This window comes from Salvia splendens, chromosome 21 (genome assembly GCF_004379255.2).
Source record: "Salvia splendens isolate huo1 chromosome 21, SspV2, whole genome shotgun sequence".
Classification (NCBI taxonomy): domain Eukaryota; kingdom Viridiplantae; phylum Streptophyta; class Magnoliopsida; order Lamiales; family Lamiaceae; genus Salvia; species Salvia splendens.
In genome coordinates, this window is record NC_056052.1 from 13,564,983 (window position 1) to 13,577,477 (window position 12,495).

The following is a 12,495-nucleotide window of genomic DNA, read 5'->3' on the forward strand; positions in this document are numbered from 1 at the left end:
GTTATCAAATTATGTTGTGGCTGAGTATGTGGAGTTTGTGGCAGGTGTACATATTCAAAGAGGCAGCATTTGCTGCTGTTTGTGTAGATGTCAAGTATCTGCAGACGAACGATTCATCTAGAAGTGCATCCCCTACTACTGAAGAGACCTTGAATCATCTCTGGAAGCAGTGTGATTCTTCTCTTCAATTTCTACAGCCCCTGTATCAGCAAAAGATGTTCCGGGAATGCATTGTTAACAACCAGGTTTTTCTAGATTTTACCCTGTCATCTGATTAGAATTTTTACTACCTGAACGCATTGACATTTCTTTAATAAACCTGCTTCACTCACCACATTTATCATTATGTGCATGCATGCATTCTGTACTTAATGCATTTTTAAGGATATCTAAGATTGACAATCTTCTTTGTAGGTTATTTATAAGTCAATTTGAGTCCCGAATTGTTCGTTCTGCATCGGAAGATCATTTAGTCCATGTAAAACCTCTCTGGCTTAACCTAGCTTAACCTATGGATATCAGTCATCCTTTTCCATAAAATGTTAAGTGCATCTGTTTTTATCATAATCATATCCGTTGTCTTCTTGATAAGATTTTAATGAAGTTTGTTTCTTCTTGCAGGAGCTTGGGAAGGGGTGGACTGCAGAGCAACTAGCTTCCTGTGTTGGACTCGGCTCTGATGAAAAAAGGAGTAGCTCTACTTCTCATCTTTGTAGTCGTCAAAATCCTGGTCTTTGAGGATTCTGGTAACTCTACTTCTCATCTTTTTCGGGTGTTATTCAAACCCGTATATACTCAACTTGCGATGTTTCCTACTTATACATGAGTGCCTAGCTGCTATTTTCTCTCATTCATGCCTGATATGTTGAATTTTATAGAGAATTTAAATGTTTATTGACATGTTATGATTAAGAGTAAATTTTCGAGAGGTTGTCTATCACGGCTCTCTAATATGTGCATCTCCCTAGTTTTTAATGATTTCATACACATCACCAGTCGATAAACAAAGGATATTAGCTTCATAAATATCCAAAAATTGCCCTAGTACTATGCTACTTTGTAGTGAGAACGAAAAGCTTCCACGAACAGTGTAACAGTGTTTCACCACTTGCTATTTGTGTGTGCATGCAAGATTTTCTCTCCATTGATTGTCACTACTTTCACCACTTTTTTTGGGTTATTAGTGTAGAGTTCGTTTCTCTCGAGGGTTGGTCCGTAAACTTGTTGTTGCTTACTAACTTCTGGAGAACTAGGTTTCCCGTGCTTCAAATACAGTGACAATTGTGTTCTTTGGTGCCCGATTTCTTGAGCTAAAAAGAGAGAACTATTCCGGTTTTGAAAAATAAATTGAAAAAGCCATAGGGCCGATCAACTGAATAAGAGCTTTATGAGTTGCAATCTTGTTGATATTGGTGCATAAAAATGATTTAGGCAATAGGACTAAAAGCCTCATATCCAAATTATCACATGCCTAACCCTACATAAACCACTAGTGAGCCGGTTTGAGCCCCAAAAGCCTAATTTCTTTGTTGAAAATTTTGAAGTCACTATATTAGCCTACTTATTATATCCGTTTGTTGGCCTATATTTTCTACCATAGTCACTAAAATTAAAGTGCTAGCACATTCTTGGGAGGGTATTTATGGTGGTAAGGATAAGATGGAAGTCCTGGAACATTCATTGGGTTGTATTCATTTATATTGAGATACAAATGAAAAAAGCTGTCTCTTCAAACAAAAGTAAAATAAAAAGGCAGCCTTTAATGTGTAAAAAAAAGCCAATGCTTGAAAAAATAAAAAAAGTAAAAAGGCAGCCTTTCATGTGTTAAAAAAAGCCAAGGCTAGAAAAAAATAAATAAAAAGGCAGCCTTTCATGTGTAAAAAAAAGCCAAGGCAAGTAAAAAAAATAAAATAAAAAGGCAGCCTTTCATGAGTTAAAAAAGCCAAGGCTAGAAAAAAGAATATCGAGCAAAAAACAGAATTATGCTCAAAAGAATAAGATGACTTGGTTTAGATGGTTGAAAAATCTCAAGTTTGGGGTGTTGAGCTGTCAGAATTTTGTACGCATTCAGTGAGATGGGAAGGATGTTGTGAGGGACGTGCTAGCATTTTAAGAATGGTGATAAGCTACTTATCCAAATATGATCACACCTTTACCAAAAGCCCCGTTACATCCAAATGAAAAAGACCTTTTGATTTATGCATTATATTGACTTGTGAGCGATGAATTTTGCTTGATTTTGGGAGAAAGATCTTATGTGCTTAAAATAAAGAATAGCTGGAAGAACTTCTCTTTATGAATTAGCGACGATGGTTTGAGACTCCCAAGACATAAATCGAACTTACATTGAAGCATTGGATGCCTAGCTCTTAGGGAATTAGTTCGTGTACAATTCTTGTTCTAAAGTCTTACTCGCACGTGAATTCGGGCTCAACCTAATTTCTCTAAATGATTCATGTGATTTGACGTGACTTGAAGTAGAGGATTATCAAATGTCTTGTGAATGTGCTTATTTATCTAACTTGCTTGAGGGCGAGCAAGACTTATGTTTGGGAAGTAATTGATGTGTGTGGGTAATTGTTTAACTTGTTATTACAAAATGGATGGAATGGAGGGTAGTGTACTACTGCTCCAGTTCAATTTTGACCACCTCACTATTTATTCCAGCGAGTTGAAGGGTATAAAGCTGCAACCAATATTTGCTTCAATATTCAAACATTTATTTAATAAACCTAACTTTAGTTCCATATTTAGTGTGTCGTTTCATACTAAAGCCATCAATGAAGAACTATTGCCAAATCTTTATGATGCTCTACACTTGTTGGTACCTGATAAAATTGGGGTTGGACTTGCTTTGTCTAATTCTGAAGAACACGATATCATCATGATACCAGGATGTGTGGTTAGTTATTCTCTTCTTTGTACATACATTTAGACATAATTTTTTGTTTAGTTGTAGGAAGTGGAATACATACAACACTTTATTATTTTTATCTCCTTGTTGCACTAAACCTGTAACCCTTTTCTTGGCTGTGTATTCAGGAAAGACTTTCTGTTTGAGTCAGATTGCAGAGCTGCTGTGTACCAATCCCGTTGCGTTTGAGGCTATTGAGATAATTCAGCATATTCTCGTGTTACTCTTAGTCGATTTGAAGGCCTCTCTAAGCATTTAGATTCGTTCTTGCAAATGTTATCTCTCGTGGAACTAAGGTGTTTTCTGTGATAGTTCCTAGTGCATAAATAGACTAGAAAGTACTTAGTCGATCTGAAGGTCGAGGGTGGTAGTGGGCGACTGAGTTCTTAACTTAAAAGACGAGGGGGACACGGTGGAAAACTGAAGGCAAAAGTCTATTTATTGATTTTTGAGCTTGCTTTGTGATCTTCTGTTTCTTGGTTGTTGCGCCTCTATTTTTCCTACTTATTTAATTCATTCTTTGCTGCATTTTGCAGCTTTATAATTGATCTGTTACATATATTATATTTTTGTATGTTATACTGTGCCCGACGTTTTTCTACTTTTTCTAATCCACTTTTTGCTACCTTGCAGCATAATTAATTCATACATACATAGATAGCATCCTATTTTTCTTTGTCTCATATGCCCTATACAAATATGTGCTATATAAGTGTTTCTTTGATATGTAAACCCCATTGATTGTCAAGTCTTTGCTTCTTAATATATCTGTTAAATGTTTTTATAGTCTCTTTCCCAGTTACTTACTACACATATTTCCTTTTTACTTTGGCATTTAGTTTGTAGGACTTGCATCTAAAAAAAAGAAATCGTGGGCCTTGGAAACTGGTTGATGACTCAATTAGTGTCAAGTAAAGATACTTTATATGAGGTTAGTGTTGCCACTACTGTAGCAGGGTGACTGATCTTTCTCATGATTTTAATATTTTTGCAATGCAGGATTGGAAATTGCAGCTTGTTGCCACTAAGTAGTAAATACTTTAACTACAATAGATGGAATCTAGACTACTTCGATTTCTGTATATTTGAGTTTGTTTTCTTTACCTGTCCGTTTGATGATTATGATTGATACAACAAATTCTGGTTTACTGAGTGAACATAAGAACAGATTAATAGTGTTGTAATATACTATTCAACTTAACTATGAGTTGTAATGTTACCCCGTTCTAAAATTTTCAGCTTGCCTGTAATGTTTATCCTTTGTGAATGCTTCTGCTTCAGTATCAGTCAATAATCATCACTTGTGACTCACCATATGTTGTGTATTGCTGCATCAACTTGTGACTCACCTTATGCTGTGTATTGCTTGAGCTGCTTTAGATGCTTTGGGGAAGCTTGCAAATTCAAGAGTTTGTTCCTTCCTAGGTTATTGGTTAATGTTATTATTTTGAATTTTAGTCTAACCTTGGATTTATGACATTCCCATGTTTTCCTTCGAGAGTAAAGTATTAGAGCGGTTTCTGGACTGTCTCATTGAGTAGTACTGCTCCAGTTTAGTTTTGACCACCTCACTATTTATTCCAGCGAGTTGAAGGGTATAAAGCTTCAACCAATATTTGCTTCAATATTCAAACTTTTATTTATTAAACCTAACTTTAGTTCGATATTAAGCGTGTCATTTCATACTAAAGCCATCAATGAAGAACTTCTGCATAATCAGTCTGATGCTCTACACTTGTCTGTACCTGATAAAATTGAAGTTGGTCTAGCTTTGTCTAATTCTGAAGAACACGATACCAGGATGTGTGGTTAGTTATTCTCTTCTTTGTACATACATTTAGATATAATTTTTTGTTTAGTTGTAGGAAGTGGAATACATACAATAATTTCTACGTGTTGCACTAAACGTGTAACCCTTTTCTTGTGTGTGTGCAGGAAAGAAATTCTTTTCGGGTCAGATTTCAGAGCTGTGTGCCAATCCTGTTGCACTTGAGGCTACTGAGATAATTCAGCATATTCTTTTTGAAGTGATCTGTTTGGTCAAGTTCCTCAACAATTTATTTTGACCTAACATCTCTTATATGCTAGTTAGGTAGTTTTATACGTAGTCTACTGTGTTTGAGTTTTTTATCTTTACCTGTCCGTTTGATGTTTATGATTGATAAATCAAATTATTGGTTTACTGAGTGAACATGATCCCAGATAAATAATGTCATAAAATACTCTTCAACCTAACTATGTTAATTGTAATGTTACCCTGTTGTAAAATTTTCAGCTTGCCTATAATGTTTATCCTTTGTGAATGCTTCTACTTCAGATCAGTCATTAAGCATCAACGCGTGACTCACCTTACGTTGGGTATTGCTTTACGAGCTGTTTTAGATGCTTTGTGGAAGCCTGCAGATTCGGAAGTTTGTTCCTTCCTAGGTTATCAGTGAATGTTATTATTGTGAATTATTGTCTGACCTTGGATTTATGACATTATGATGTTTTCATTTGGGAGTAAGGCATTGGAGCAGTTTGTGGACCGTCTTATTGAGTGGCCACAATACTGCCATCATATCCTACACTTTGCAGCATTTATAGAGAGGGATCTTAACAGTATTTCAACGGCTTATACTTAACCTGATGTTGGCCACCGTAGTGCCAATGCTGATCATCGACGCGGTCATTTTGGTTTCAGATTGCAGGCCCATTATTTTCTCTGATCGGACCTGGCAGCATCTCGTGTGGATTAGCAATTCCCCTCTTCGATCTCACTACAACAGAGACCACCAAGTTCTCTAGATGAGAGTTGACTCCTAATTACATGAAGCCATCACAACACACCTACCCTTCCTAAGGCAAGTAATAGGGTCTTTGTCTTCTTTGATGTAGTTCACTTGATACTTTTTCTATTTTTACCTTGTTTTTAATTTTATTTTTGTGAGCTAATCTACTCAAACCCACAATGTAGTCACTCAGTGGTGCTTTGCTGTCAATACAATTTGCCTCATCGGGTTTACAACGGTCTTCTAGATCAACCTCAGCAAGTAAATTATCACGTTTAACTGTGCTACTTTCTCTCATTGTGCGCTTTATGGATTACATTAACATTAGGACTGGTGTTACAACTTTGAGAACAGAAACTCTCGTATAGGTGATTGGATGTATCTGTCTTATAATTTTTTGGTCTCTGTTTACACTTTATCTTGATCCTTTTGGTTTTCCTATGCTTTTATGACTTAGCATATTACAAGTTCTATTAATTGCACATATAACTTTATCCTACCGGTTAAATAAAATCTCACACTTCTGAATTCTTTCTTCATTCCTGATTACTTTCTCGCTTTCCTTTCCCCCCTTTGTTTCTTTATTATTTGTTTTAATTCAGGAGTAGTGCACTTTTGGTTTCCTTTCACACCGGGTAATGGAGGCGTTCTGATTCTGGTTCAGGCCGTCATGAACTTAAAGTTATCGGGCTCAGACAATAATTCCTCATACATGGCTGCTATCTCGTGCCTAAAATCTAAAGCTTTATCTATTGTGAGTGCACTTTCCAATTAAGATAAGTTGATATGTGTTTAAATCTTAAAACTGTTGGTAAAGTTAGCACACCTTAAAATTTTATGTGCTTGTACTTGTGCTTGGTGTGGTTGTGTGAACAGGCCCTTAATTCTTCAAAGTAAGTGTGATTTTTTCCGCTGCAGCTTTTGCAACTCTGTGAAACTGAAAGTGTATCATACCTGGATGAGGTGGCCAGCAACACAACAATTCAAAATATGGCAAAGTCTGTTGGACTCGAGGTATTGGTTTTTAAAATCAAAGTATCATGCAGTTTCTGTCATAACTCAGAGAGAGATATATGTTCTATTGTTACAATTACATTGAAAATCAAAGTTTTGTACTCTGAAATGAACTGAAATAATCTTAAATGTACTGCAGAAATTTAACACATCGAGAAAATCCAAATACGACACATTTCCAACTTTTTCTTGTGATTTTTAACTACTTATTAGTAATGCCTAGTCGCAAATGGGTCTATAACAAATGTTTATAGTATTTACTGTACAATAAACATTGCAATATCTGCACTTTGAGAAGATTTTGCCTTCTATACATATTAGTTATCAAAATTTTCATTTTTCCTTGGTGCTATCATTATCATGGGCATTTGTTTTGTATAGGTTCTTGCATTGCTGGTAAAAGCTTGGAATAGATTCAAGACAGGTATATGCTCCCTCCGAGGCAAGTTTCTACACTGGAACTTAATATAAAGCGCTTGGCAGATATCGTCTCAGATGCTTTAAATTTTTCGGTCATTCAAATTTTAGTTCTCTCATCATTTTATAAATTTGATCATTCTATAATTTTTTGTGGGGATTGGATCTCCTTGAGGACACCCTTCGGTTCCTTGCTTGCATTTTTCTACGCTCGCCTTAGTATTCTGTGTTCAGCACCTTCTACCTCCTCTTATGAATACAGTCGGCAACATATAGTTTTTGGTATCATGGTGATGAGAAAGCTGAAATTCACTGTGCTGAAGAATGACATGATTGCATCTGCTCAGCAAGTTCAGTATGCAAAATAAGTTGCCTTAAGAAACATTCTGGCATCTGAGAAGATTAAGAAAATTAGCATCTGAGAAGATTAAGAAAATTAGCTTGGTTCCAGAGCATGTGTTAATGACATAGCTCTGAAGTATTTCTTAAGATTTACCTTTTCCTTCTATTGTTTGAGGGTGTTCGATACATTTGGATCTATCGCCTAGGTTAATCAATAAGATTTATTTTGTATGCATTTGCATCCTTATGCATTTGTTATGTATGTTTCTCAGCTGAGAAAAACTCGATTGCTAAAAATTTAAATTCTATCATCTTTAATGGGTTATAGCTTCCTGATAACTGCTTGGTTTCCTATGTGCAGGTACTGGCTGCAGTCATTACGGCAGGTGCTTCTAGAGAGCATGAAATCCTAGCTGAAATAAGAGATGCTATTTTTTCTTTCATTCGTAAAATGGAGCCCAGAAGAGTGATGGATACGATGCTTGTCTCTCGTGTTAGGATTTTCTATATAATGTCCCTGCTTGCTCGTCACCGGAGCTACAATCAATTAAGGTGCCTCCCTGTCATGTGTCGATCTACTAGTTGAATAGACAAATTTTTCTACTTGAGTGAAACATGAAATCTTATAATATGATAAGCATCGAGTGTAAAAGTGAAAATGTCTTTCGTGATGTAAGGTTTCTCCAGTTGAGCGCTGGAAGATCTCTAGTTCGTTACGATTCTAGTTCAAGGAATATGCTGGTTGGGGACTGAATTCAAGGGTTCAAAGTAAATATAAAACCAGAGAAGAAGTCAAAGTTGCCATCAGTAGTTCTGAAGATACGTGGAATTGATCAGGTAAATTAGTCGTGTTTTCCTTCTTGATTCCATTTGTACTCATCACTAGATTTAATGTCTTTTCCATTCTAGCATGTTTATGTTATTCTTTATTTCTGTATAGATGAGTTACACCTCTCTAACAGCTTAAGCCTGAATAAGATACTAAATTGAAACGATTTCCTTGTAATTTGTATTAGCAAAGCAACAAATCCACACAGTGGATGGGCCATTCTAACCTTGTCAATCAGAAGCAAAGCAACAATCAATGATTTCCTTTCCATTGCTGATGACACGGCTGCAGGAGCAACTGGTCAGCTGGAACTTCTCTCTACAGCAATAATGGATGGTTGGATGGCTGGACTTGGTGCTGCCCAGCCTCCGACTACCGATGCTCTTGGACAGCTGTTATCTGAATATGCCAGATGTCTTTATACTTCACAGCTGCAACATTTGAAGGTATGTTCTTACCATTTTCTTTAGATTCCCATCTTTGTGCAGCTACGGACAGAGTGCCATTATCTAGATCTTTTACTTTATGCTTTTTTTATATTGTTTACAGTAATGTGGTTTGTTATGGTTCACATACTGATATCTACGGTTATATTGGTCCATAAGGATATTGCTGGTACTTTGGCGACTGAAGCAGCGGAAGACTCTGCTCAAGTAGCTAAGCTACGTTCAGCTCTTGAATCTGTTGATCACAAGAGAAGAAAGGTCTGTATTATAGCGCGCTGGATCTCTTTTTCTTGGTTACCTCACTTCTCACATACTGAAATTCTGCAAACACTGTTTACTCGAATCAGATTTTACAACAAATGAAAAATGACACAGAGATGTTAAATTTAGAAAGTGGCGCTGCACCTATTCGGAGTCCTTCCACTTCTGCTGAAGATGCAAGGCTAGTGTCATTAATCTCCCTCGACAGCATACTGAAGCAAGTCAAGGTTTTTCATCTTTCTCCAATTTCTCATCTTTTAACTTTCTGGCAGATGTCGCAGATGCTTCAACTTTTCTGTCATTCATCATGAAGTGTGTTTATAGTGTCTGTATTTTCTGTATGTGTAAGTGTGTGTATTTGTGTAGTGCCGGCAGTGGATACATTTTGTGTATTTTGTGTATAGTGTGTGAATTGCAGTGTGTTTATTGTGTGGGCACTATGAGTATTTTGTATATAAGTGTGTGAATTTTACGTGTAGTGTATAATATGTATGAGTATACTTTGTGTTGTAGTGTAAGTATACTTTGTGTGTAGTGCATGTATATTGTGTATATGGTGTATAGTGGGGGTATATTTTGTTTGTACTTGGCGCATAAAGGTTGTTATTTTTTTGTGTACTTTGTTTAGGTATGTTTTTTTTGTGTATAATGTACGAGTATGCATTTTGTGTATAGTGTAAGTATTATGTACGATATATGTATTGTGTATGTATGTTTGTTGTGCATGTATTTTGTTTATATGTGCACACCGTAATGTCTTGTGTGGGTATGGTGAGTATAGAATGTGTGTTGCATAGTGCGTGTTTTTTGTATAGTGAGCAACATGTGCATTATATGTATAGTATGTGTGTGTGTTTTATTTATATTGTGTTTGTGTATTTTATTTATATCGTGTTTAATGTTTGTAGTGTGTACCATGTGTGAAATTATGTATTTTAATTGTGCATTTGTTGTATAGTGTATAAGTAGTGTATTTTGTATTAGTATTTGTAGTATGTGCCGCATATGTATTGTATGTTTTATAATATTGTGTTTGTGTATTTTATTTATAATGTGTTTAATGTTTGTAGTATGTACCACGTGTGTATTAGTTGTGTATTTTATTTGCTTTTCGGCACGAGATTTTATGTAGTGTTGTTTTGTGAGTTAATGAAGAGAGAGTAAAGTAAGAGAGAAGAAAAAGTAGAGAGAGTATTGTTTCAATTTTTATAAAGTATTTAATATTTGTAGTATGTGTCATGTATATATCGTGTATTTTATGTGTGCGTTTGTTGTATAGTATATTTAAATTGTGTATTTTGTGTACGTAGCGACTGTGGGTTGTATGTGCAGTCCATTTAGTGCGTAGTATAAATTGTAAATTTTATGCGTAGTGTAAATTGTGGGTTGTATGTGCAGTCCATTTAGTGCGTAGTATAAATTGTAAATTTTATGCGTAGTGTAAATTGTCTGAAGTGAGTGTGCGTAGTAGGTGTCATGTCTGAATATATTGTGAATTTTATGTATATATTTGTTGTATAGTATGTTAATAGAGTATTTTGTTTTAGTATATGTAGCGTAGCGTTTGCAATGTATGTAAGTATTATTGTTGTACATATGTTTTGTGTATGTTTGTATATTTTATTTATCATATGTTCAGTGTTTCTAGTATGTGCCGCGTACTGAGTGTAGTGTTTTTTTAATGTTTGTATTTTGTATATGTATTTCGTGTACAATGTGTAATTTTTGTTTAATATGTATGTGTGTAAAGTGTGCGTATATGTGTGATGTGCAGAGGGTGTGTTATGATGTATAGTACATAGTATGTATACAGTGTTATTCATTTTTTATAGTGTGTCGTTCAGTTGTGTGTGTGTGTGTGTTTTATTTATATTGTGTTTGTGTATTTTATTTATATCTTGTTTAATGTTTGTAGTGTGTACCATGTGTGAAATTGTATATTTTAATTGTGCATTTGTTGTATAGTGTATAAGTAGTGTATTTTGTATTAGTATTTGTAGTATGTGCCGCATATGTATTGTATGTTTTATTTATAATGTGATTAATGTTTGTAGTATGTACCACGTGTGCATTAGTTGTGTATTTTATTTGTGTATTTGTTTTAAAGTGTATAAATAATTTATGTTGTAATAGTATCTGTAGTGTGTGCACAATGTGTGTATGTATTTATGTTGTGCATGTGTTTTGCGTATTTTATTTATAGTGTGTAATATTTGTAGTATGTGCCGAGTATGTACAGTATGTTTTATAATATTTGTATTTAGTTTTTCATGTACAATGTGTATTGTTGGTTTTATATTTATGTGTTTAATGTGTGTGCATGTATCTTGTGTAGAGTGTGTGTAGTGTAGTGTGTATATAGCGTATTCTGTGTGGACAGTGTGTATTTTGTCTATAGTGTAAAGTTTTTAATTTTGTATAGTGGTGTTTAGTATGTTTATTTTGTGAATTGTGTACTTGTGTGTATTTTGTATATAATGTGTGTAGTATGTGTGGTTCATATAATGTTTGTTTTTTTTTATTTAAATTGTGTTTAATATTTGTAATATGTGCCACATATGTATAAATTGTGTATTTTATGTTATATTTGTTGTATAGTGTATAAATTGTGTATTTTGTGATACTACCCGTAGTGTGTGCAATGTAGGCATGTATGTTTACATTACATGTGTATTGTATTGTATTGTATTTATAGTGTTTAATATTTGTGGATGTATAATGTGTATATAGTGCGCAATGTGTATGAAGTGTGTTTTATTTATATTATGTTTTTGTATTTTATTTATAAAGTATTTAATTTTTGTAGTATCTGTCATGCATATATCGTGTATTTTATGTGTGCTAGTATATTTAAAATTGTGTATTTTGTGTACGTAGTGAGTGTGGGTTGTATGTGCAGTCCATTTAGTGCGTAGTATAAATTGTGAATTTTATGCGTAGTATAAATTGGTCTGTAGAGAGTGCGTAGTAGGTGCCACGTATGTATAAATTGTGAATTTTATGTATATATTTGTTGTATAGTATATAAATAGAGTATTTTGTTTTAGTATATGTAGCGTAGCGTTTGCAATGTATGTAAGTATCTTTGTTGTACATGTGTTTTGTTTATGTTTGTATATTTTATTTATAGTATGTTTAGTGGTTGTAGTATGGGCTGCGTATTGAGTGTAGTGTTTCTGTAATGTTTGTATTTTGTATATGTATTTTGTGTACAATGTGTAGTTTTTGTTTAATATGTATGTGTAAAGTGTGTGTATATGTGTGATGTGTAGAGGGAGTGCAATATGTGTTATGTGCTGAGTTGTGGGTGTGTGTGTTTTATTTATATTATGTTTGTGTATTTTATTTATATCGTGTTTAATGTTTGTAGTGTGTACCTGTGTGAAATTGTGTATTTTAATTGTGCATTTGTTGTATAGTGTATAAGAAGTGTATTTTGTATTAGTATTTGTAGTATGTGCTGCATATGTATTGTATGTTTTATAATATTGTGTTTGTGTA

General features: G+C 34.4%; 1 protein-coding gene and 2 long non-coding RNA genes across 3 annotated transcripts; all 3 read left to right on the forward strand.

Annotated features, from left to right (window-relative positions):
• The first annotated feature begins 445 nt into the window (after positions 1 to 445).
• On the forward strand, positions 446 to 3,476 carry LOC121785164. The gene is made up of 3 exons (XR_006046931.1): positions 446 to 541; positions 622 to 746; positions 3,043 to 3,476. It is a non-coding gene; the product is annotated as an uncharacterized LOC121785164 (long non-coding RNA).
• A 3,131-nt stretch (positions 3,477 to 6,607) lies between these two features.
• On the forward strand, positions 6,608 to 7,888 carry LOC121784723. The gene is made up of 3 exons (XR_006046772.1): positions 6,608 to 6,699; positions 7,081 to 7,123; positions 7,820 to 7,888. It is a non-coding gene; the product is annotated as an uncharacterized LOC121784723 (long non-coding RNA).
• A 640-nt stretch (positions 7,889 to 8,528) lies between these two features.
• Positions 8,529 to 9,305, forward strand: LOC121784255 (kinesin-like protein KIN-14A). The gene is made up of 4 exons (XM_042182417.1): positions 8,529 to 8,733; positions 8,893 to 8,991; positions 9,081 to 9,221; positions 9,267 to 9,305. The coding sequence occupies exons 1-4, from the start codon at positions 8,617 to 8,619 to the stop codon at positions 9,303 to 9,305; spliced, it is 396 nt and encodes a 131-aa protein (XP_042038351.1). The 5' UTR covers positions 8,529 to 8,616.
• Positions 9,306 to 12,495: the final 3,190 nt, after the last annotated feature.